Source organism: Lonchura striata, chromosome 2 (genome assembly GCF_046129695.1).
Source record: "Lonchura striata isolate bLonStr1 chromosome 2, bLonStr1.mat, whole genome shotgun sequence".
In the NCBI taxonomy this organism is placed as follows: domain Eukaryota; kingdom Metazoa; phylum Chordata; class Aves; order Passeriformes; family Estrildidae; genus Lonchura; species Lonchura striata.
This window is the reverse complement of record NC_134604.1, coordinates 69,776,200-69,803,698: the sequence shown is the minus strand read 5'-3', so window position 1 is coordinate 69,803,698 and position 27,499 is coordinate 69,776,200. Positions and strand designations below refer to the sequence as shown.

Genomic DNA, 27,499 nt, shown 5'->3' with positions numbered 1-27,499 from the left:
GTGGGCAAACTAGCCTACAGTCTAAGTAGGTTTGAAGAAACAATAACAAAGTTAGAAGATACTGTTGTTGTACATGCCTTTTATTCTATTTCTCTTCTCTTTACAAGAAAGTTATACAAATTACATCATTCACATGGAAGCAATGATAATCTGAACTAAGCAAAAGTTTCACAAGTCACATATTCTTTTCTCATAATGGTCAATAGCTCCATGCTTTATGACACAACTTATTTTTACTTATTAATAAAAGAGGTTCGACTTTACAAACTACATGGAAAGAAGTTTCTATGCTGTCTTCCAGTTCCAGTTAGCAACTACATATCCCATTAATATGAGTATTAAGTTTAAGAATTGCTTTACAGTTAAGCATAAGAACAGAAATAACTTTTACTGCACTACCATTGCATTTTATTAACAAGGCAAAGCAATAAAACAATACCTGCAGTAAGGCAATGAAGAGGAAGAATGCATTTGCAGCTTTTCTTATCTGCTCATACAGGAATCGAGGTAGAAATGTCACCACGCTGTACTTGGCTGTGCTGCAGGGTAGAAGATTTTTATCTTAGTACTTCATCAGAATATCTGGTGGGGATCATGACCAAAAAGTCTAAAAGCCAGTGTTAGACAGCAGTTCAAAGATGAGAGAGACATATTTAGAATATGAAGGAAGTAGTTGCTTTGGTTATGATAAAGATCTGTACCAAACAAAAGAGCCATCACACAGACCCAGAAGGCCATCAGGCCCACTTCTACTGCTGGTACCCTTGTTGTTGGATGAACTATCAGACAATATGCCATCCATTCAAACTTCAGCACTGTGAACTGTCAAGCTTTCATTTCAGTTCCAAGCGCTTACCTTTCATCAAAACACGGAATTTAAATGTTGGGGGAGGCAGAGTTGAATGAGAGAAATTAAATGCATTGCAATGCATTTTTAAAATGCGTCATTTCCTACTTCAGAATTACTTATGCTCAGATATGAATAATCCTCCAGAACAACATACACGTTTTCAGATTAATGTCTTTTGGCTTTTTTCCTATTTTTTTATATGTATATAACTAACATATATGTATACACTGTAACTAACAGATATATCACTGAATTATAACTTTCTACTGCCTTAAAACAAAAACATACTGCACTAACTAGCCTTAATCACCTTTGAAATTTGTCATCTTCACATCAAATCCATAATGGGCATTTTTTCCCTTCAGGAAAAAAATGTCAAAGTTGACATGATAATTTAACCATTAGCATAGAACCTTCACTTCCTAAATTACTGGCCATCATCATGAGTTGGGGTTTTAACAACTGAGCACCGGTAGCTAAGTATGCCTTGCAAAGGCCCAACAAGAAATGATAGGAATTTTGAGGTGTATTTTTTTTTTTGGGTGCTGTGGTTTTGGTTTCATTTTGCAGGTTTTTTTGGTGCTTTGTTCTGGTTTGGTTGTTTTTTGTTTGTTTTTTTTTTTTAAAAGAAGTCTTGTATTTCCAAGGAACTGAGAAGACTAAGATACTTGGCTCTCAAGAAAAAAAGAAAAATTGTCTCCCATTTCCTGTTTTACTGACATTTCCTAGCAGTGCCAAGACCACCTCTCCATTAAGTCTAGTCCTCTCTCCCCCACCAAAAAGCCTTCCAGATCAACTGAAATGCACAGTATTGCTATTCAGAAATCAAAAAGGACTAGGATAATCAAACGCTTTACCTATATGATCTGCCTTTCACAACAGACTGCTGCTATGCATAAAACTCTTACTACCCTGATCCACAAGCAGCTGAGTTCAGTGGGGTTCTCTGACCTCTGCACAGACAATGGTTAGAGAACTGCATTTTCCAACTTATTGCTTTAATCCCCTTCTTTTCCTTCTTATCTGCCCCATCCTCAACTCCAAGCCATCTAACCAGACACTGCTGCATCTTTCAAAATCAAACAGTATCTAGATGTATCAAGGCACAGCCTGTTTTAAAAGGCTCTATTTTAAGCACTAAAGAAAAATTAGTGGGGTAAGTTAAAATTAAAAACCAATTAAAAACCAATTAAGATGCATCTTAGGAACTTGCCTTATTTCCTCTTCAAGCAACTACAAAATCCCTTTCTGTTCCTACTGCTGCTCACCAGAATCAAGTATTTAAATACTCAACATAATATTTTACAAAAATTTCAAATAGTTGTACTTAATCATGGCTCATATCTACTAAGCCAAATGAGTGAAATAATACTTACAGATTTAAAGCGAGTCCAGTCTTTATATAAAGAAAATTACTTCCTTCAAATACTTTCAGCCCTAAGTATTTCTTTTTTTTTTTTTTTAAGCCACATTTGCTTGGTCTCATGTGTAATAACCTTCCTTTAATACAGAACATAATTAAACACACATCTCAGAATAACCTTGTGACTTAAAAATATGGGTTAATCAAGTTCACAGTCAGATCCATAAGCAACATCTCCAAGCAGTACTAATTAGACATCAAACAATGTCAGATTTTATATGAGAATAGTATTCCTCTAGGTACCACATTGCTATGATTATAAGAACACAAGAATTTGACTGCAACCAAGCTGAAACATTTATTAACAACATTCTACCGCCTACCAACTTCACAGCTAGCTGGCTCAAACATGATTCTTACTCTAATAATTATGTAAATGCCAACACAATAAGGCTCTTTTGAAAGAGGTTTGTACATACTAAGTCACGCCATGTATTCTATTGCTTAAGTAACTTGACAGATGCCCATAGAAAATTGGTACAGCTCTAATTAGAGGCAGGCACAATCAGCTGTTACCATACAGGTCAGAACAGCAGCCACAAGTATGAGTAAAGAGCAGATACATTTTATTATTCAAAAGGAAACTTCTTACAGAAACATAGCTAGCAGTCTAAGCTGGGCAGGAGCATGCAACTGACTTATCTCTGAAGAACAGTTCCTTAAATGATAAAAACAATGCTTATTTCTAAATAACATAAAAAAACTGTTGCACTCCTTCACAACAGATAGATGTGTTACAACTTCAGGACCACCAAAGCTCAGGAAAGTTAAAATCTACATATGAACAGGTAGAAACTTCAGTCAGCTCACTCATAGCGCAGTTTTAGTCACTAAAAATAAAAAACTGGCAGGTTAGCTCTCTGACCAGCCTCAATTAGAGCCACGTTAACTCAGAGAATAGGAGGCCTGCAGCTCACAGAACAGGGTGAGGCAGGTAGAGGAGGGAAGCACAAGGGGGAAAACAGACAACAAACTGGTTTCTCCTAAAGCAACAGCTGTTAGCTACACAAATCTCGCTTAACTACACAAGTTCAAATGCTGAACAGGTGTGCAAACATTAGAAGAGACATCTCCTCCACACCTGCAAGTTAATTCACATAAGTCATGTTTCAAGTTACACCACCGTGCAAGACAGGAGGAACAATACCAAACCCTGCTAAACAAGTGAATTTGGATACACCCGACTACAGCTGGCTCTGGCCACACTGTTTCTAGGGAAGTGCAGAGATTTTTTTGAAAGCAATCACTGTATAACGTGCAAAACATTAGTGTCATTCACATACTTTAACTCATTACCATATTACTCAAGTACCAAGGATTACCTAGCAATTTTTGTAACAGTCAAATGAAAAGTAGCAAACAGTGCAGTGAGAAACTCTATAGCCGTTCTCCAGTACTCTATTCATAGGTAACTTTTGCACAATCACTCCCATTGTTGCCTTTCCCCCTGTCTCCCAAAAACATTTTATTAAATTAGGTTTTACTTTACTAATGGTTGAAGAGGCAAAGGCTGTCAGTAAGACGGGCAGAGCAGTTACTTCCTTGAGACACGTGTGTGTGCTGGCAATATGCAGCTGAACACAGTCTGCACTTTTCCAGTCAGCCATCTAAAGCACTTACACCCCTTCCTTTAAAATAGCAACTCTGAGATAAACTTCACTTTATAACCATGATTAAGAAAATTTTAGATAATTAAGATAATAATGATTAAGAAACAAGACCTTCTTGAGATACATGGGGTCCCATTTACAGGGGTCACACTACATCAAACTGTCCTTTCCTAGACAGCATTCACACAAACCTACTCATGCCACAGTTCACATACCTGAATTACTCTCCAAGAGCTGAAGAATGACTATCACTTGATGTCAGTGCTTTTAACACATATCAGTTTGAAGGAACAATCACTGAAGAAGATAGGCACAGACACCTGAACCACAGCAAAAGGGCTGGGTAATTAAAGTGAATGTTACAGACTTGAACTCTTCTCTCACCAAACAAGCTTTGTGTCCATCAACACGAACAGAAGGTCAGACACCAAGTAAAAGAGAAGGAAAAGAAAAACCCCAGAAAACCCAAGCTGATCTGCTTGACTGAAAAGCTCAAATACTGTCTTTAGTTGGAATGGTGTTTGCATGCTAAGGTCCTGCCAGGCATATGACACTTAATAGCAAGACTGACATCAGCATCTGAGGTTCTGCTAAAGCTCTCATGTACAGAGGTAGCGTGACAAGCTGCCTCCAGGCAATCACCATTGCAGCAAGAGGCACAGCAGCAAGCTTTATGTATTTCAAGAGATATTAACAGAAAAAACAACATTCAGCTATTACATTAAGTACAGAGAACACACATTTATAGGTACATCTCATCAACAAGCGGCTGCCATGCAGAATACTGAGGAGGTTGTTCTAAACCCAAGTGTCACGAACAAGGTTTTCAGATAGTGGAAGGTCATCTACCTCCTTGCACATAGGGAAGATGGTGCACCTTCTTGAAACTTGCAAAAGAGACAAATCAGCTGTTTACAAGGTCCCAAAAAATACATCATGAGGGCTTATAAGAAGCTATTACTTATACGCCTATGAAATGATTATTGGTTGACTGAAAATTAGGTCCTGGATACCCTGGTTTTATAACACCAGGAAGCCTGAAAAATGCAGCTGCCAATTCAATTGAAGGGCCTTTCCCTGTCAGATGAATCCTCGAGACTACAGTTCTTACAGAGGAAGACTCCAGCCAGAATGGGTTTCACTGCTGTATATGGCTGTACACTTCTGTAAGCCAAGAAAAGCATATGTGGTGCTTAAATATCCAAGGCAGACCCTGAGCTCAGGGCAGAACAGAGGAGCGTGAAAGGAGCAGGACTTGCCCTTGCATAGGAAAAAGTTCAACAACTTGAATACTGCAAGACATTATTGCTTAAAGCTTGCCAGAGCAAGACAAAAATCAAGTCACTCAGCTCTGGAACAAGCAGTGTCTACAATCCAAGTGCCTATTTTGTTTCCATCTTTCCCTGCACTCTGCTACAGTTTCTCCATAATACCACAGGTATTTTATATATACAAATTCAAATATTGACAAAAAAGGAAATGGTTTAAGGGACATTCTTGTGCTGAGCTACTGAAACATCAAACCCTGAAAGATTTCCCAAAAAAGCCACAGAGAAACTGTAGAAGATTAATCTGTTGTCTGAAATTATCCACACAGACAATGAAATTGATTGAGAGTATTCAAAAGTATTAGAATTAATCAATTCCAGATTAAAACTTATCAGTAGTATTCATCTCAAGCACTTCACCATTTCCCCACATTCCTTATTTCTTTATTTATAGTATTGGTTCCCACCAGAAGCAACTAAAGGCACCACTGTTTGGAAAACATGTTATTACCCTTGCTTGTTACAGGTGGAACTGATCACATCTCAGAATCCCTGAGCCTTCTGTCCTCAAATCATATGATTTAGAGGAAGATTATTGTTTCATACAATAATTAAAAGAGTCAGGATATATGAACACAGTCCACTCATTTTCCTGAAGGTCAAGTACCATTAGAACTTGCTTTATGAGGACCACAATGATTTGGGTCTGCTGCCATAAAAAAACAAAACCCTTCAAAAAACCAGTTTGTTCAAGTCAAATTCAAGGTCTCATATACAAATAAAGTAAGGAAAAGAAAAAAAAGCAGACAGTTCTCAGCTAGACAACCAGACACTAATGTTGAGAAGTGTTTTGCACAAGGGAAAAATCTAAATTAGCACAGACAGTTCAGATCATTCCTACATCATTATTTCCTAGTCATGGGCATCCTACATCAACACCTAATAAAAAGATAGGGGGCTAAGTGCAATCCTCAGTGGTTACCAGTGCCTGAGCAGGCAAGTAGAGTTATCTACCCTTGTGTACAAGCTCCATTTCAGGAGCAAGATTATCAGGCTGACAAACCCAGCCTGGCTGAGCTACCTGCACTTCCTCCAAAGCTGCATCAGCAACAAGCTCATCTTCAAGGGCTTCAATTCAACTCCTACCCTTACACAGACAGACCACTGCTGAGAAAAAGGAGAGGAAAATGCACTATGAACTCCTGTCCACTGAAGCACAACAATCTCATTACTTTCTAGTTCATTAGGATAACCTCCTAACCATGTAAGGATTTTTTAGAACTTTTAACGCTATTCTAAACTGCCCCAGCATCAGCAGCCCTACTGCCATACATAAGAAGTAAAAGACTGCAACAACTAATGTAACTTATGTTAATTACCAAAGCAAATACTATTTCCACTAGGAAAGTCTCCTACAGTAGCTCAGTCTTAATACAGAGTAGGCACTGCCACAACTGCTTACGCTCAGTTTAACCTGAAAACCAGACCACGTGTCACATTTAATAGAAGCAAGAGCACTTCTGCTTCAAAATGCAGTACCCTAGAGGCTTTTCCCAAAGCTTGCAAACAGGAAAGGCCTTTCCATGAGTTCTCTATTCATTAAATCCATACAGAAAGGAGAACAGATTCCTGGCTGTTTTTCAGTAACAAATACCTTAAACAAAGACTGTTTAGAAACAATACTAAAAGCTCTGAAGGCATGATATTGTTTCAGCATGAGTGGAGGTCATCACTACAGTAATACACACTCACTTTGTAGTAGCCCTGCTGGCAAGTACAACTCAATAAAAACAGCTGACCAGCACAGTTAACCTCAAAATTCTACTGTCTAATAAAGTAAGTTTAGTACAACATTTAGTTACTGCACAAACAGAGAATAGCCTCCACTTAAACACACAGCACTGATATGAAGATGACTAGAAAAAAAAAAAAAGAAAAAAATCAAACAAGTGACATTATCTGGCTAGCTATCTAAAAGCCAGTGTGCTAGCTTCAGTTTTAAAGCAATTTTTTAACTCTAAATGTCACCACAACTAAAGCATTATTTATTTTAGTGACAAGCAAGGGGCTGGCAAAATAAATTAATGTTTAGTCTTCAGAGAAATGTAATTATCTTCCCAACCCACAGAAACTATGTGGAATGCAGTTATTACACATCTTAAACGCTACTTAGGTCCACTTAAGATAATTTGTTCTCGTCTACCTCTTTCTACAGACCACTAGGATTCAGGGATATCTAAAAAGAAAAAAAAAAGGACCTAGTTTAATCCACCTGCTGTGTTGCTACTGCTGATGTATCAAATTCATTATGCCACAAACCACCAGAACAATTTCAGGATACCAGACAGCATGCATGCAGCAGGTGAAAGGGCACTAGAACTCCCACATCTATGTTTTTTTTTCATCCAGACATTTCATTGGAGCAAAATTCAACAATTTAACTGTCACTGGGTTCTTACCCTAGGAATAGCCCAAGACCAAAGATGTAGCAGCTTCAATTACACTGGTATAATCTCTATACACAACACCAGGCATACAATAACAGGTACTTTTAGTGAATTTTAATGGCTAAAAGAATCAGTCTATTGCTGTACCCAAGCCTTTTTCATTGTGGCAGATTACAGTATCAGCAACAGCTGCACTGCAGGAAACAAGTTTTTGTTTGTTTAAAAACATATGTTATACTAAGTCTTTTTCTTCACTTAAAAACACTATTTACCTGAAACTAAAAAAGTTAAAGGATTAGTTTAACCCATTATTATAATAATACATCCCTTCTTTGAAGAATTTCAAAATGCTGTTCTGCAGTCAGGCAAGCAATCTGTTCACATGACAACAGAAGAGTATTTCAAATCTAACACAAACACAATAAAACAAATGGCCAGTGCCTGAACTCTACTAAGAATAAACTGAGCAGAAATTCAGGCATTAACCTAAGAACATGCTAAAACATTTTGGTGCAAGATGAATGCTGAGCTATACCACTAAGTGCAGAGAAATTCACCTGCACATAGACTACAATCCACATTTCCACAGATCATAGAGAACACTACTCAGGTTTCATGGGTCAATACTAATTGGTTAGTGATACCAGCAACTCGTGTTTCACCAGTGAGAACCTGCCCACACATTCAAAAAGCATGAACACCTCTAAATCACAACTGACTTCTACAGTACCTATACACAAGCCAATAAAGCAATGCACTTGGCTTAATTTAATGCAACACACATAAAATAAAGACTAAATATTGTATTTAATGCAACACACATAAAATAAAGACTAAATATTGTATCTACAGTATTCTCACCAGGAAGCATCATGCAGGCACTGACGGGACAGTATGGGACTGCAGATACACAGTAGTCTGTTTAATACAGGACTTCGGATTCCACTAGAAACCTTGTTACAGTCTTCAGGGCTAAATTCCCCATGCAAAGTGCTTCTGCCTTATGAGACAAGAAATTGATTCTCATCTGTTTACTTGAGTTTTAAGACCCTTTACAATTTAAAATAAACATTGAAGACTTTGCTCATTATCTATCAGAACTTAATTTTTGCCTGTATGAAAACAGGTTTCTGAACTGAGTATTTGCTGGATATCATAATGCAACTTTTAGGATCTTCTTAAGAGATCAATCCACCAATGTCTGTTTTGATAAGAAAACTTCTGAACAAGACTTCTGGATTCAAGATCCATTTAAAAAAAAAAAAGTTGAATTTTGCCCTTCCTGATTGCAGCATTGTCCAACCTACCACTCAAGCCACAAACTGAGACTGAATTTGGGCTCCTGATTCAGACACAAGTCAGATTTGCACCAGGATGCACTACCATGCCTGAAATAGAAGAAATTACCTAGAGCAATATTTACAAACCAATTCCACCATTCAAAAATTTGGAGACCATTTCTAATGTCCTTGAAGTTACCTCAAGATACTTGTTCCTCCAGGACTAATAAACCAGAAGTCCAACTCTTTTGCATTAACATGCAACAAGTGAGGCGCTCAAACCACTTTACTAGTGTTTTTTACTAAAGGCACTGGAAGAAATTCCTATTACAGTACTATTATACATTCAGAATAAGCCTGATATGAGAGTAGATTCTTGTATTTTTATGAAACATCCAGAAACTGTATTTCCATGAAAACAAAATTTATAGAACATTCTAACTTCAAATATAATATCCAGTCTTCACTGAGGATACATTTGGAAAATTGTTCATGCCATTACTTTGGTCATCTCAGAAGTATTAACACAGAATTCAAGCCCCTGCCACCATAACCCACCTGTATTCCTTTAGTTTTACAAGGCAATAGGGAAGCTTATTTCCCATCTTATTGTGGGCTGGACACTTGGTACTCCCTGATCTGTTCTATCAATCCTCTTCTCAGCAGGACAAGCAACAGAAAATACCATGGAAAAAAATTCACGGTCAAAATAAAGGCAGTTTAATAAAGCAAAGGTCACATAGAGAAGCAAAACACAAAAAAACTTACTCCCTACTTCCCACTGGCAGACAGGTCAAACCACTTCCCAGGAAGTAGGGCACAAAGCTCCGTAGAGAGACTGGAATCTTCCTCAACATACATGTTTCATTTGTTACTTTCAAGACTTCTGGAAGTGTTAATGCCATCTTGCCATCCACTTAAGTTTTGAAATAGCACTACATACTACTTAGAAGTGGGATTGAGATAATTATCCATCTTTATTAACTTATCCAAAATTAGTCTGTCTTTATGCTCCCACAAACATTGGAATTCACTTTTAACAGTGCTTCTCTACCCACAAAAAGTCAAGCAGCTCAAGATGTTTAGAACATCTCACACAAAAATCCACAACACTAGCCTACCCTCCTCCATGCTCTGCACTTCCATTTCTTGCTGTATTTTACTTAGTTTTGAGCAAGCTTTTCACACTATCCTTAATTTAGAAAACTTCCTATGAACATTCACAAATTCCCACTGTTATTTGGAGAATCCTTAATGACTACCAAAAATATGAAAGTCAGAACTCACACAATTTAAAACAAGCTGGTTTATTATTTTCAGTTTAATTTTCCACAAGCCCATACAGGTGTTCACTTGCTTACCCAGCACCTTGCTCTGTTGTATGCTGATACTTCCTAGGGAGACAAAACATCCACAAATCCATCAGTACAGAGAAATCCAGTGCTGAATGAATTTCTGAAGTTGAATACAGTTAAGTAAGAAAGTCTGAAGGCAACAGACAACTGCAGTTCTTCAAGAGAAACTCCAATATACTTAAGTAACTGAGGCCACCTTCCTCAGGTATTACAAGCTCAGGTCACCTTTGCCTTCAGTCCCACCTGAAGGCTGGAGGAAGAAAACTAATCCAGAGGATGGAAAGAGTACCGGCAATGTCTATCACCCTTTAGAAGTCAAGAGATCAAAGCTTTCTTACTAAGCAGCAGTAAATCATTATAAAGTAAACTTAATTTCCAAGTGACACCAAGGAGCTAAGGTTCCTAATCAGATAACAAAAGTATCTCTGCTGTAATTTGCTATTACGCTACCTGCACTTTGTCCTATCCCTCACATGCCAATATTTCTTACAACTCAGAAGTTACCTGTCATGAGGCAAAGATGTGAAAAGGTATTGAGAAACTTGTACAACTAGGTACAAGGGGATGGCTTCCAGATAGCAAACTGGACATAGCTGCTCTTTAGTAATAGCACTGTCAGGAACAAGTAATTGGTAGCAGAGTAACACACTACTTTTCTATAAGATTTAGCTAGATCAGAACAGAAGCCCTTCTGGAAAACATAAACTACAGTTTCTGCCAACCCTCTATTCCCTGCTTTTTCCTTCTTAAAGCAGGGAAAGCACAAATAGTCTCTGCACAGGAAACTGTTAAACTCATCCCTCAATTAGTCAAGGAAAAATAAAGCAAGAAAACCTTCACTCTTGCTACCCACATAAAATAAAGCAGATACTGAGAAAATGTGTCATTTTAACTGCTCCTAAACCATAGACTTTCCCAGACAAACATAACAAGTCAAAGTTGAGGAGAAAACCACCTATAAATAAGTTGCTGTGGTGCCCAGAACATCAGCACCATTCCAGAGAATAATCTTAGAATTGCCCTTGGTAATACACACAAAATAAACCAGATAATGGAAATCATCACTTCAGCAGGATATAAAACTCCTCTCTTTTCATAAAGGTACTCATTGTGTAAACTCTTCTTTGAAGAATAACCCAAACATCTGCATAAACGAACAGAAGCCTGCTAAACAATACTCCTCCTTAGTCATGACAGGAGCCATCTGTTCATCCTGCTAGCCCCAGGCAAGTGTGGCAAGCACCACCATAACTTGCTCATGTTATGCATCCTTGTACTCCATGTTTCAGTCCATGTTATTTGTGTTTTCAAACTGCAACAACACTGGTGGCATTAATCATACCACCAGATGTATTAACACACACATACCCCTATTAAAGGCTCCAAATAGATAAGAAAATTACCTGTGGTCTTAATTAAAAAACACAAGTGGACCATAGCCTTTTATGCATAGGGAATGCCAGCTTGTAGTTTCTGCAATTATACCTGTCCTGTTGGATGTACTTTCTCTTTTCTTCCTTCCTATTCTATACATTTTTTATATACTTAGCCTAGTTGTTCTTTCAACCGAATGCTACTTTTTAAGGGGACACTTCATGGAGTTTACTGGATTCTACTCAAAACTCCCACTAAATTTTCACGGGTTAACCCCTACATCCAGAAATGCTTGAGTAGGTCCTGTTATTCCAAATTTCAGTGCCCTACTGAAGTGAATATCTTTTCGTGCATCTTTCCCACTCAGCTCTACCAGCTCCCTGCTCTCATTACTGTCGAGCGAAGCAGCTCATCACTTGCTACTGCTGGATTCGCCCGTACACCGGCCAGACCCTGGCACCCAGCAGAGACAACAAAACCAGCCACCTCGGCGGACACGCGTTTTATTGTGTTGAGACCTGGCGTGGGCAGGGCCGAGAGGCAAGGGAGAGGGACCCGAGTCCTCCCAGCCCACGGCTGCGCGGTGTGTGGTTGCCGCCTGTAAAGAGAGAAGCGGGGACCGCTCCGTACCTGACCCAGTTGTCGCGGAACTTGCTCTGCTGGGGCTGGTTCAAGTAAATGGTGCGGGCTGGTGCCTCGTCCAGATCCGCCGCGGACGTGGCTCCGGACATCTCATCATCCGCCTTCTTATAGCCCGAGGTGGAACAGACAGGTCCTGCAAGGAGAGCGCGGAGGGGAGGCGGTCAGCGAGGGGCCGCACCCAGCGGAGCCGGGCCGGCAGCTCCCGGGGCCGCGCCGCGGGGAAGGGCCGCGGGTGGGCGGCGGCTGCGAGCGCGCCCTGCCCGCTGTTTACCACGGCGGCGGCTGTAAATAACGCGTGTCCGCGGAGGGGGCGGCGGGGCGGCCGCAGCCAGCTGGCGGCGGGGACGGCGCGGGGCCCGCGCCCCCCGCCCCGCGGGGATGGGCCGAGCCCCGCCCCGGGAGCGCCGCCCCCGCTCCCGCCCGTGCCGGCGATCCCGCCGGGAACCGCCGGGCGGCCCCCCCGCGCCCCGCATCCCCCGCCTCCAGCCTCCTCGGCTCCCTGCGAGGGAGGCAGCCGGCATCCTGCGCAGCGCCGCGGGGCTCCGGCTCCCCTCGGTTCCTTGGCGCTGCCCGCCCGCGCGCAGCGCATCCCGAGCCCAAACCCGCGCTCAGGGAGCGGCACAGCACCTCTGCCAGAGCTCCCCCGGACCCCCACGGGGGCACCGAGCTGCCTTCCCCCGCCCCGAGCACCGTGCGGGGCTACGTCCGGGCATCTAGGGAGCCTCTCCCTAAAGCTAAGGCTCGGACTGAACTGATAAAAAAAAAAAAGTCTTGCTTTACACGTGCAATTTAGAAGCTTTTATTTTAAGCGGCAGAAGCATAAGGTAATTTTCATTTCCCACTGGGTCTGGAGTGAATTGAGTTCCATAAGCATTGCGTGCTTTTACAAGAAAAGAATGCAAAAACATAAAGGAAAAGAGCTAGTTATTCCCTCCGTCAAGCCTCAAAACATTACCGGAGTTGTGGAGACAGATATACTGTTTTCCCCTTCCCTCCTAAGCCATGGAGATACTTTAATTTAGTTGAGCTGTAAATACATTAGATAAGAATTTATCAGTTTATTGAATAAGCCATATATCTATAAGCTAGCACAGGTAGCTCTAGACAAGCGTGTGACAACTTGTTTCTTAAATATCTAATAAAGGGGTTACATTAGCATTATTTGAGAACTTCATTCAAAGGTTAACAGAAGCAATAAACTGTTTTGTGAAGCTGTAAACCTGCTGTAAAGCCAAATCTATTTCTGATTTCTGTATGAAGCTAAGATGACACTTCAACAAACTGATCTGCTCAGACAGTGGCTAAAAAGGACTTCTGCTATGAATGGGAGAGGCCCCTGAAATTACATCCTCCTTAACTAAGTTGTAAAATTTTCAGTCCTACTCAACCTTAGCACATGGAACACCTAGGTATTTGTACTCTGTGTAAACTTGTCCTGTTTAACAGAACACACTTTTAAGCTAACATCCTGCTCACCCCAGACCTTCCCAAACCTTTGTTCTGTATTGCCAGTGCAAACAGGCTCGGTATTCTCCAGGCGTCAGCCACTGGAGGGCAACGTTACCCATTCCTCATACACCACGGTCATGCACACAACCTTTGCGGGGCCAATAAAGCCGATGTAATTAACACACTGATGTGCTTTCAACAGCACCGCCTCTTGCCCAAGGCAAGTGTTGCACACTGTGAAGTCATACTTTGGAGACATTAAGCCGACTTGCAAGTTCGAGGCTAAATAATTTATTTTCTTTCATTCCAGTTGATATCAATTCAGACAGCAAAAATATGCCAGCTTGATCATTTTTACTTAGTGAAAAGAGACAATTTCAGAAAGTGAAATATGAAGACTGTAGACTATGCAAGGCTATGCCATTATGATACTATATTAAGTTACTCAGCCTGAAGAAGCTTGCCATGACATAGAAGACCACTCAGCCTTGCTGAATGGATATTTTCCCCCTCAGAAAAACGGAACTAAATGCTCTACTGGATATCTGTTGTCCTTTCCCATTGATTTCATGTTGTGTAACTGCAAAGGAGATCAAACAATACTCTTAAGAGCATTAAGTGCAAGGAAGCAGCTTTCATCAGTTTTCCTAATCAAGTGCCAGAACAGAAGTGCAATTATTCTAGAACAAATATGCTTTAAAAATTGTTGGGTTTTTTTCAGGGATCTTATTTATTTGGGATGTTTTTCATAACATTCTCTGATGATTGAAATCTTCCTGCTGACTAGTTCTCCTTGCTGCAGAGTATTATGAAGCTGTCCCACAACTTTAAGGATTAATTGAGTCAATATAGCTGATGAAGTTCAGAAGTATTTAGGTTTAATTAACATACTTTCCTTTTGGCTGCTCTCTTCAAGACAGGTGCCTCAGGGACAACCTGTCTCATTCTTTAGGTGCGCTGAAATATTTCCAAAGCAGACTTACTAGAGTGTAGAAACAGTTGTAATAAGGTTTCGGGTTTTGAAAGTGGATCAAGGCAGCTGCTTCAACTCTTAGTGGAATAATGCTCATTTTGGAAGATTATTCAATAATCCTGCCCATCAGGAATGCCTTCCACCTCCCTCCCCTGTCAGATCATGTCCAAAAGCCTGCAGAGAGTGGCCTTTACTGGCTGTAGATTCTCTCCTTTTCTTGCATTTCCAAAAAAGTTAAGGAGCCCTGAGATTCTGAGAATCTCCTGGTGGGCAGCAGTACCAGGGGTTACACCCCCTTCAGAAGTATCACCCTCAAGGACACCTGACCACATGCAGACCATCACTTCAGCCATACAAAAGTAATTTCACCTCTACTTCTTGTTTCAGAAAGGCTGTGGATAAACACAGCAGACTTGACCACCTCCAACACTTGTGGGATTTAAAACTGAAGGCTCAGCAGCTCTTATTCACAGTAGCATGTACTTCCCCATACCCAGAGGAGTAAGATTCATTGACTTCACTTAAGGGCATGCCAACTTGTCACTCTCTCCCACAAGACTTGGACCTTTCTTGTTATTCATCCTAGGACTTGCAACACTGCTATGCAATTTATTTTGCATCCAACTTCTCATAACTTCAATTAGTAGTAGTAATAACAGACTGCTATCTCACAGCCTCTTCATTTAGAAGAGCCACATCAGATTTAGCTTATATGATCAGCTACATAGGATTTTGACTGCCCTAATCATATTGATCCTAAGTCTGCATTACAGAATTGTTTAAGTTGAAAAAGACCTTTAAGATCCTCAAGTCCAACCATGAACCCAGCACTGCCCAGTTGGCTCTAAACCATGTTCCAAAGACACAACTACCTGTTTCTTAAGCATCTTTAGGGATGACAACTCAACTACTTAGATCTTTGTGGAATTTAAACATTGTCTAATACACCTTGCTTCAATTCTGAGGCATGAGACACTTTCTGCAGGAGTTTAATACTGCTTTCCACAGTGCTTTACAAGTTCAATGAGTCAGACTTGAGTTATAAACTCCCTTATAAAAAGCCCATTCATTTCTTTAAGGCTCTTACTGTACACTATTTAACGAGGTTTCTTCTAAAAATAGATGGGATTAAAGCTTGACAAAAATAAAGAGATTTTATAGCTTTCTCTCATCATTAAGAGAAACCAGACTTGATGCCCTGACAAATTCATATGGCATTTATTATCACTTGAAAAGCAATGAATTATGGTTGAATACTCTTACATCACCAGGCCTGCAAAGATGACATTTTTCCATGTCTGTCTCCTTAATATCTGCTCAGTAACAGTCAGTTTCTGCATGATTGCATAAATAAAGTGTTGTGAATTCTGTAGTGTTTTGAAAGATGAGTCACTTGGCATGCTTGTCAACTGTCAGAAGTCACAAGAGAACTCATGCCAAAATTTTATCACTTTTCACTTAAGTAGATCAGCCAGCTAGTTACTACCTCTAGCTTGGTGAAGTGCTTGGTTGCTCTAACATGTGTTCCATTTTTAAGAACAAATGATTATAGATTAAGCCCCTCACCAAAACATCAGAACCACGCTCTATGAGAAACAGCTGATTTGTACAGAAGTTCACCAAAGGCTTCATGCCATTTAAAATTAAAGCAATGTTAAGAGCGTTTACAGCCAAGAATAATGCTTCTGATTCTGCACACTGCTTGCAGGACTAGGATCTAGTACCAGAAAGAGCTGAAGTACACTGAGGTAAAGAACCTACCCCTATTTGAGAGCAGAGTTGGGCTACAATCTCCAGGGGTCGATCCTCTTACCTCAAGCACCCTGTGATTCTAAGCTCAGACACTCACAAGTCAAAGTTTAAGTAGCCATACAAAGTTCCCTGTATACTCCCAACTGTAAGAAGTGACAGTTTTCAATTGTGACATATGAAAGACAGCTTTCCTCAGAGTGAAAGAGAGTGCCACCAAAAGCCTCCAAACTTTCTCATTTACAAAAAACATGGCATTTTTGTTATTGGTTAAGCCTCAAAGAAAGTGACAAAGTGAACACCTGAAAAGCTAAGAGCTGTATTTAGAGAGCTGGAAGACAAGTTTAGACTTTTCCTTGCACTGAAAAACAAATTTGGCTCTCAACAAGCCACTCAGATTCAGTAACATGCTCACTTTTTAGGGATAACATTTTTGCACAGCATTACTATCACAAACTGAGTCCAAAGATGACACCAAATGAGGAGTTCTGCACTTCAGAACTCTCAACACGTTAATATACAAAAAATTACTCTGAAGCATGACTAAATGAATTTGTTTTACCTGAAATAAGTTATTTCTTGCACTGTTTCTCTAGCTGCTCTCAACAGAAATGCAGCTGGAAGTTAATCTAGAAGCACATAAGGTAGGAGGTCAAAGAGGCAGAGCACAGCATGCTGCCAACAGGAGATGCAGGGCATCAACTTCAGCTACCAGGTCCTCCAAGAGAGCTTTGTTCCACAGGACTGGGATATCTTGACCTTGAGTTACAACCAGTTCATGTGGAAAAAAACCCTGATGAACAGTGTTATGGTTTTCATTTTTAAGAATTTAGAAAACTGCCACAGTGTTCAACAGCATAACATTGTAGGAAAACATTCTGACATGCTCATGTCCGAACAAAGGAAGATCTGGCAGATTTTACAGTGGAGCTTTTATTTTCTAGCTCTTCTATTACCAAAAGTAATTTTAAATATGTTTCCTTCACTGTGGATCCACGTCCTGCAAATTAAGATGTCTTTAGATCATCTGCATGCAAGTACCAGAGTTCATAATAGCAGCAGCCTTGAAGTTAATACACAGTTGCAAAACACCTCTCAGTTCTCTCAAGAGCCATGCAAGAACTGTTTTGCTTTAAGTCACTGGAAATTATGTGGCTCTTCCATTTGCTAAAGGAGAAGCAAATCTGACACAGGATTCCTGCCCAAAGGACGCTTACTCTAAATCTTAGGAGTAAAACAAGTTGTATCAAGAAATTAAGCTATTATTTTCTTTTAAAAGCTATATTTAGTAGATGGGGTTCTAAAGATGTGTTTTACTGCAAACTGTTTCAGTTATGTAAACAGCACCAAGGGTGCTACTAATATTTTTCTTTTATGAACTTAAAGCTTTCAGCAGGTACAGTTAACATGTGTGGTAACCAATTAACTGTTATCATGAAAATATGAACAAATCCTGTCCATTTTAATAGGCAGTTATAAAGTTTTCCTCATCTTTCCCAAGAGAGTGCCTTGCATTTGAGGCCAACTAGAACTTCTCTTTACTAAAAACAATCTTTTATATGTGACAGTAACAAGTGCAGGATTTCCATATGAATGTAAAAGTTGAATAGCAAAAAGGAGCAAAGTACTGTACATTTTCACCCAGGACTTTACTGGCACCAAGCTTCTGAGCCAGCAGTATCTAATCAGCTTATAGGGTTAAGAGTGCTTCCATCTAGGATAACAAGGAGGCTGTGACAAATTTTAGTGACAGAAGACAGTTGTTAGCCTCAACATGCATAGTACATTATAACACACGCACAGCAACCTTCAGACTATCACCAGGCAGGCAGGAGCATGAGCTCTCTGTCCATCCCCATCATTCCAGCCATTAGGAGCCCTAGAGCAGGTCTTGTCCACTAATGGGCTCAAGTGCTTGCTACCATGCAACACCAGAAGTGGGCAACAAATCAGTGCAGTTGCTTACTGAAATAGTACTGCAGATATCCAAATGACTACTCAGTCAGTTCAAGCCCCTCCACTTGCCAGCTTGTGCAGCAAGGCACAAACAACATTATGTGCAGTCTCAGGGAAGGTATTGTTTTTCTTACAGACAATACAAAACAGAAAAGCTGGAAGTAAACTCAGGTATGACATTTTAACTTGTTGGTACCTGTTAAAATATCTCCAAGTGCCTTTATTGTTGGTTTGTATTTTCAGAGCTTCTTAGGGTTTAGGGTTCTTTTTTGCTTCTTTGGTTTTGTTTTGCGGTTTGGTTTTTTTGGTTGTTGTTTTTTGGGTGTTTTTTTGTTTGTTTTTTTGGGGTTTTTTTTTGCATGCAGAAAACCTGAATGTGTAGTAAGTGAGCAAAATAAACAGATTAGAGCTCTTCAAACAAGACTTTATTCTTTAAAGTTACCCTGAATTTGTATCTGTCAAGAGCCAAACAGATTGTGAAAAAACCTGTAATCAGCTCAAGCAACTTGATATAGCTGTGGAACAGTCCTACTGTGAGTCAAACTTAGGACAGTGGGAGTTAAAGCTCTTGGATAACTCCCCTGTTCAAGTCAGAACACAAAGACACACATGTCTTTGTAGCAGATGTTTTAGAGATGAACAGCAAGAAAGAACAGCTATTTTATGCACAGCAATGAATCAGTTCTGAAGATAGGAATTTTCTTCTGTGCAAGATACAGACCAATAAACAAATGAATAGAGACAGTAGCTCCAAAAGGATATTAAAAACAAATGAAGCTACAGAAGCACCAGAGAAGACCAAAGGAACATTATTCTCTGGATTCCAAGACACAAGGAAGAAGTTGTCATCAATCAAGCTAACAGATATTGCACAGGAAAGTAAACAGACACTGGTCTGTAACTTCCCCCCTTCCTCTTTACAGCTATACAATGTGTTGTTTAACAAAATTAACAAGACTAAGAAGGTTATTGCTGGACAGGAAAGTTAGCCACTGGGATAATGCTCATGGACTTCTAGCATCTCAAAGAGAACTCCAAAGATCTCTGCAAAGAATGTTGCTATGCAATGGGGAGCTCAGCTAAGCCAGAAGATAAGCTTCGTTACACTGGTCAATCCAAGGAGGACCAATCTGCCTGTTGGATGTAGCAACAGAAGACCTGCTGTGTTCTCCTAAATGCACAGATACTCAACAGTATAGATGGTTCATACATGATTGTGTTAACACATACACAGCATCAGTAGCTCTCACTTCACTAAACTGCACACATTTATGGAAGACTTCTTGTAACTTCAGCTGATGTAAAAGCAACCATTGAGGTTAAAGAAACTAGGAGAAACAGAACTCCATTTGCTTGGCCCTGTTCATGTTAAGCATGAACAGGAATAGTATGTTTCTTGTGAAGTTTAGTCACTTTTCTTGTGTTTATCCCAGATTTAAGCTAAATTTGACAACACTAAAAAAGGATCTTTTTGAATAATCTTAAATTACTAACTAGGAAGTTCTTAGTTCTAAGAAATTCAAGGCACAAAACACTGCTGCTTTTGAAGAGCAGCCTCCAATTGTAAATGGAATTGAATGCCACAGAGTCAGCTGGAGCCTGGATTTTTTTGGCATATGCACAAATTCATTTGAATGAAGCAACTAAATGTTATCACAAAGAAACAAAACTAATTCCTAGCAGAACATTAGAGACTTCAGAGAACTAAACAGCAGCAACCAGAATTATGCTACCTCAGGAGTTTGGCAGAAACTGTATACAAAGAGGATCCTGATGCACTCACACAGAAATACTGCATATTTCTAGAGACAGAACAGAACTCTTACTGAGGGAAGGGATAAGAAGCAGATCCACACAATAAAATTCATTTATCTCTGTATGAATAACAGACATTATTCAAAGCAAAAAATTCAACTGGCAGAATACTCAGGTATGGGAAAGCAAAGGTGCCTATGGTTACTTATAGTCCAAGTTAAAGTCTCCTTGGTGCATTTCTTTTTGCTTCTTGAAGTGACAAAATAAAGGCATAATGTTTCTATTCCCTCTAACAATGCTCATATGCAGTCTTGGTGAGACCACAAGAAGAATATTGGTCTAAAATAGCTCTTCTCCATTTCCCAAGCATTTTTGTACCTTCTTACTTAATGTCAAAACCAAGTAGTTTCTGCTGATCATGCTGAACTAATAACAGTGCGCACAATCTATTCTTATTCTGCCTCAAGCTTCATAGCCACAACTGTCAGCTAAACTCCAAAGATGAAGACAGATCACTAGTCAGAGAAGTTAATTCATTTTTTTTTTCCTGTCCCAGCTTCCAAACTAATATTACAAAAATATTAGGGGAACTAGTAATTGACACCAGTTCAACCAAGTGCTTTGTTGTTAGTTTAAGAGTTCCCATATTGCATTGAACAAAAATAGTGTTTCTAGAAGCTTCACTCTTACCCAAACTCCCTTGTGTATTTACAAGCAGTTTGTCACCAGAACTTGGACTTCAAGAAGGGGTTTTTGGTATATACAACATGGGCTTGATTTATAAGAACATTTGTAAGAACAAGCAGCATATCTGATGCCTGAAAAAAATAAATTTCAGGCAGCATATAAAGTAGATCTAATAGCCTGACAGAGTTGAATACTCAGCTACAGCAGAGTTTAAACTGTTCAACATCAGAATTTTAAATAGACAAACACTGCAGTTCCAGTAATCTCAAGGAGACTCCCAAGCTGTCACTAAATTCCCTCAAGTTCAAATCCAAACACTTCCTGTGAAATAGGTTTTTTCAAAGCTGTTCAGACAATTTGCACTTCTCAGACTCAGATTCAAGTCTGAAAATTGAATTCCATATGTTCCATGTTTCCAACAACTTCACAGATACTATAAAGATATGAAGGCATAAAAAAAAAGTCATCAATTTTTTCCAACCAACAGCACATGAACAAATCCCACAACAAAGGCCAGTTAAGGCAGCTTTGAAGGAGGCAGAGGCATTGGTTCAGTGAGAACTCGATATACCAGGCACTGGGGTACCTGGTTTTGACACTCTACGGAACAAGGTTTCTGCTATTGGTAATGCCACATGTCATCACTTCACTGCTCTTTTCAGAAACTACTATTATTTTTAACTCCTGGATAGCATGGCCTACCAACTGTCAGTTGAGTTTGAAACACATGTGCACATATTAGAAAGCAATGAACAAGTCTTCAGGACTTGGAGGGTCCTGAAGACAATGTGGAGGACACTGGATTTAGAGCAACACATTTAACATAAGAATTTTGACACACAAGGCAACAGTGCAGATGCAAGTTCATTGGGCAAACATAGGTGAACACATTGTATTCATTCTGTGTGACCTTTCAGCCTCTGAGATTAAAAAAATTAAGTTTCTATTGAATTTTCTGCTAAGGAAAAAAGATCTTTCAATACAAAGGAAAAAACGTAAAATACAAACTATTGCATTTGAAAATGCACAACACTAATTCTACTCCCATCTTACAGGAACTGCAAATAATGAGACTGGATGAGAGATGTGACTGTTAAAACAGTTACTAGAAAGTGAACAGGAGGTGGCAGAAACTACAGCTACATTGGATTCTTATACTTCAAACAAGAGTAAGAATCCCTCTGATGAATAATCCCACTGCTCAAGGAGGATCCTTTAATTCTAGCACTTTTGTCAGATACATCTTGGATAACCATAACTAGTAATCCCATTTGTGGGCCATGTACCCAACTATCAAGTACAGTGTATCTGTTGTGTGATTAGTGGAATATTTAAAAAACAGACATCAGAAATCTGCTTAGCACAACTGACAGCCAAAGCTAATCCTGGGAAGAAAGCAGCTACAGCCCTCTTGCCTCACACCTTTGAGGCTTGTTATGTCCCTGTATTAATATTGGTTGAAGCTAAAAATATCTTTGGCGCATCGTAACTCTGTTAACATTCTGACACCCAAGTGCTTTTTTCCTTTCTGTTCTACAACCTTGCGTCTGTTCTATAACAATTTATTAACAGCTTTAAGCATATCAGCTGCAACACAGCTGATCTTGATTTCTAAGAGAACAATTTAAACAAGAAAAATAAATGGGTTTCCATTATATGCTCATGATTTAAAGCTGTTTTCTTCTACTAAAAGCCCAGCAGCCTATAATGCTGGCTTCTAGCCAACAGTAGATTTGAAAGATTTACTGCACACATAGTGACCTTTTGCTCTAAAGCACCCTCAAAGCTGTTGTTATTAATTCTGCCCACCCCAGTTCAGTGTAATGCACAAAAAAAGCAGCTGCCCATTGTACAGTTACCTAGAGAGAAGCATCTCTTCCAGCGGCGGCACAGAGACATGATGTTCATTCCTTCTTGCACTGGCTGCATGGAGATGAAAACAGCAGTAGTCCTTCAAAGATCTCTACAGCATTAGCAGGTCTCAAAGCTGATTAAAGTGATCCCCATGGTAATCTGTGAAATATATGTTTGCACTTTCAAACTGCTCCACACTGGATTCACAGAAGGCAAGTGTGCACTAGGTGCCTGTGTATACCCATGCACAAAGAGACAGCTGTGCCTTCCACTAAAACATTCTAATAATTTCAACAACAAAAAAAAAAAAGAAAATTAAATATCATCATGGATTTCAGCACTTGAAACAATGACCTGTCCAGTTCCTGGATTCTGACTGCTCTCCCCACCTCTACCAGGTTTGAAAGCACAATTTCTCAAGTGAAATCCAAGTAGAAAGATGTTCTGTTCCTATCAGAGATGCTATCTTTGATGTTACAGGCCAGGAGACTCATTCACCTCTGCAGGTATAAAGGGTTATTTTTAACTTGCTTTTCTTTGCTTCTGAACAAGGTTAATAGGAAAGTATTTTGGCCATCAAATGAAAAGGTTACAAATTATTTCAGCTATCAATTCAGGCAATAAAAACCCCTCTCCCTTAAGAAAAGAAAGAGTAGTTTTCACTTTCTTTTTACCCATAGTAAGCCCATTATTATGTGCCTCTCTTTAAAGTCACATCTACTTATGTTGGATACATCTTGGATGACCATCACCATTAGTCCTTTTTGTGGGTCATATACTATAACTATGAAGCACTAAGAACAGCTTTTCAGAGTCCTTCCTCTCTGGCAGTCTGCCTCCCTTCTTCCCATTGCCCCCCTCCAAACTACTTGCTTGCTTTCTGGATAGGGAATAGAAAAGAGAACATCAACAGCTTGTTCAAAGCCTCAGAAAGCAGCCACAGGAGGAAGCAAGGACTTGGCTTTTTGAACTGTATCAGGAGTGACCATCCCAGCAAAGCACTGGATCTGTAGATTTCAGCAGCAAGGGACTTCATATAAAATCGGGAAAGCTGGACAGAATCCAAACCAATATGATTAAACATACGTTCTCCCTTTATTGTTTAAAAGATGGCAGTATATATACACTTCAATATAGTTTGTATTATAGCACACTCTCATTGGCAAGCAAACCTTGTTTGTCTTTGTCTTAAGGTGGTTAAAGTTTCACACTGCAGACCTGTATGAATTCACACCCAGAATTGGGCAGCACAGGTCAACCAGAAAGCCCATTGCTCTGCGCTTGCACCTTAACATAATTTCTAACTGCGCCACAGACTAATTTCTAACTGCGCCATAGGCTTCAAAGGCCTCGGCTGGGGTAGCTCAACCTTCACTCTAAACATAAATCATGTCCTCTCTCCCTCAGAAATTCTGCTACCGATTTCCCTGGGGCCATGAGCCCCACTGGGTGGCACATATTCCATTTTTCTCAGGGGAGTACCATTATGCCAGGACAGCTGTGTGCTCTGAGAAAGCAACCCCACATTAGCAGGGGAGATGGGAGATCCAGCACTGGCTGTTAACTGCCAGCAACAGTGCCTGGGCCGCTTCAGTCTTTCCAAAGCTACCAGCACACCAATGTGGGTGGCACCATCAGCTGTGGGGTTTAGCTCTGTTCCTGTCCGTGCAGAGCCAGGCTCCAGATATGAGGGGTGTATCAAGCCCATCTCTCAATTGCACCGCCTGACAATTGGCACAACAAAGGCTGGCAAGAGATAATCAAATATTTATGAGCAACATAATGACAGGAAACCATGGAAGACACTGCTAGCTACAAGTAAGTGCTTTTCCCTCAGGAGAGGAAGGTAACTAAAATTTTAGGTGCTCTTATCCAGCTTTCATTAGGGAAGCATGTTGCATAATGCATGAGGAAAACATCAGAGAACAATGTTTGAGAACATTATCTATTCCCTACACAGATGCATCCATGAGCAGATAAGGCTGTATCTGTTTGTCCTCTGCATATAGTTGTGCTTTAATTTCCTTACTAAAACGTGGTAGAAGCTCACCAGCTGACTATACCAGCCAAGCCTAGATGAGGTCATTCATATGTCCTATTGTAGAGAACTGCTATCTTGAGCCCAAGCTTCTTATCTCACCTTTTCCAGGCTGGTGAGGTCTGACAGAATCACCTCCAACACATCTAAAGAAGAGTATAGCAATAGCACTAGAACAACTAGGCCCAAAATCAGTCAGGCAGGGTATTGACTGCTTCCTGTCCTGGGCTCCCACTTCCACCCTACAGCCTCATCCCAGCCATCATAGCCACATTGAATCTACCTTATTTCAAAGTTTCCTAGATCTCCTTACATCCTTCAATGGCTTGTGTAGATCCCACTGAGCTTCTCTCAGAGCAAGTAGAACATACATAAGCCATTTACAGGATACTCAAGAACCATTAGGATTCATTTTAAGCCAGTACTGTTGGCATATTTACAATCAAGTGTGCTGCCTTGCATCAGTATTGCTTTTTATTACTGGAAATCCCTTCTATGCATAATGCTAAGTATCACTGACTCAGTGCTGGCAGCTTCAGGCATGGACAAAAATGAGTCAGACATCAAAACATTACAAAGTTTTTTTTAGACATCATAATGTTCAGAGTTTTGGAGTTTGAAGCTTGGTTTTGGTCCTTCAAAAAAATAAGTACTTCCTCATCCCTGACCCTTTAGAGTAAACACATCACATGTTCAGGATTGCCTGCAATTACAGCTTGATTGTTCTGCCATGCAGGCTTCTCTCCCCACACACTGCTTGAAAGTAAGCTAGAAACTTGACATAATGCTGATCAGAAGTATCATCAAAGCTGGAAGTACTTGTATTTTGCTTTAATGCTGAAGACAGAGTTCATCTGTGATGTATCAGATGTGTTTGCATAAAGTTTAAGGAAAACTTTCCAAATACAAGTAATTCTGGGTCTAATACTTAATCTAGTAAAAAAAGGCTTGAATTTAAGTTTCTTTTTTGTGTGCGCTTCCCTGACAGGTGTTTAGTATACCTAGTGTGCATATGAAAGGACTAGATTGAAAACAGAAGCTTACAAACAGAACAGAAATATGGATAATTCCTTAATGCATTCCTCCCTCAGGGAAACGGTTCACACCTCAGCAAACTTATTAACAACCACAGAGAATGACTAAATATCAGATCAGTTTATTACATATACACTTCTATCTACTCTTAAAGTCACCTTGTGATTGTCATCTTGTTTATCCTGACAATCAGAACTATATGCTAGGGGATAAGCCAGGAATGCCCAGCTAAAATGATTCACTAAGGACTGATTCACCACCAAACAGCAAATATTTTACATAGTTACCAACATAAGCACATGAAAATGAAATCTCTCACCACCTAATTCACAAGCATTCAGCCAGTCTCAACACACCCATTCCCACCACAGGTTTCCTGTTTTGTAGCCAAGGCACTAGGCACAGCTGGCGAAAGTAAGAGTCAGACCTGCACAGCATTTGGGCAGCACAGGTCAACTTCCTCATGCAACAGGAACTGAGCTCTTCCCACTTCTTTCCAGCATTTCTTTCTTCAAGATCCAAGTGCATCACAGACAGGTACCCAGACCTACCATTCACAACACTGAGTTATGCTTCATCCCACAGACAGCATTACACATTTTATTACTGAATGAGCCTTCAGATTTCACCAAGAGCACTTAATTCCTGAACATTCTGGGTTCCCAGAAACCTAGCCTCAAAAATTTATGTAAGTTTTAACCCTTTCCTGGCCTTTGTACCTCACAAATCCAACTATGTCCTTCCTTTAGTACTTTTGAACAGTATTAAACAACTATTTTCAAAGTTAGAAATTCTATATTTGATTTCAAATTATTTTATAATAAGGACAATTTCAATCAGTCTTCCATAAATTCTAGATTTTCAAATCTAGATCTACTTTCCTCCTAAAGTTCCAAGTCTCTAAAGGAAAAAATATTTGTTAAAGAAACACAAAACAAAACTTCAGTCCAACTGCAAATATGTATATGGCCAGTTAACACTGGTTTCTTGTTTGGTTGGGGTTTTTTTGTTTTGTTTTTTAAAAAAACTTTAAAGCAATTTTTTCTTACTTACTCAATTTAAGTTAATTGTGAAGGCTACTAGAGGACACTGTCACTCCATGTTGAAACATCTCTAAGGGTATTGAATATTAGGAAGGTACCTAAACATGCCAGCCCAGCAGTGAAATAGTGGCCTGAAATAGTGCTGGTCACAACATTTATGAGCAAAACTGAGGTTTTTTGTTGGAGACCCTGGAATAGGAGCTCATCTAGACAATACCCCACCCTAGCAGTTAGTCCTGGCCTTCCCCAGTATGCACACTGCTCAGGAATGAAGTGGATAAATGATTTTGAGTGGTTTGCTGTGGAAGTTCTTCAGTTTAAAGATGAAGTTTAGGTCTTAATCTCTCAAGTTCTGACAGGTTGCTGACCTAGAAAGAGCAGAGATCAGAGCTGAACAGAATTGTCCAAGTTAATTTTATGCAACCTCTTTTAGAGCATATTATCCAATCACCAACAATTCCCTTTAGCAGTCTACTTTCAATATAATACAGGTTTGCTATGATTAAGTTGAAGTTTCTTTCTTATCAACTAATCAAGCTAGCAAAGTTAAGGACTAGAAGCTGAACATACCCTAGAGATGATGGCTTCAGAGATACATCTGAAGACACAGGCATCAAGATGTCATCTTCATAAAAAAAGTTTTCTACTGCTTTATGGTTTGATCTTTATTGGTGAAATGCAAATACTTCTTGAGGCCAGAAATATATTTTT

At 39.8% G+C, this 27,499-nt stretch overlaps 1 protein-coding gene across 2 annotated transcripts in view; it reads right to left on the bottom strand.

The window, feature by feature from the left end:
- ATP8A2 (ATPase phospholipid transporting 8A2) overlaps positions 1-27,499 on the bottom strand; it is a 329,984-nt gene that overhangs the window by 281,861 nt on the left and 20,624 nt on the right. Inside the window, exons 1-3 of one of the 2 annotated variants that reach the window (XM_077781458.1) lie at positions 12,521-12,595; positions 12,238-12,382; positions 440-539 (exon numbers count right to left, since the gene is read on the bottom strand). In XM_077781458.1, coding sequence (XP_077637584.1) covers positions 440-539; positions 12,238-12,338 — 201 coding nt within the window. In that variant the 5' untranslated portion in view covers positions 12,339-12,382; positions 12,521-12,595. Of the gene's footprint in view, positions 1-439; positions 540-12,237; positions 12,383-12,520; positions 12,596-27,499 lie in introns of those variants that run through there. The other variant, XM_021530648.3, reaches the window with a different exon arrangement.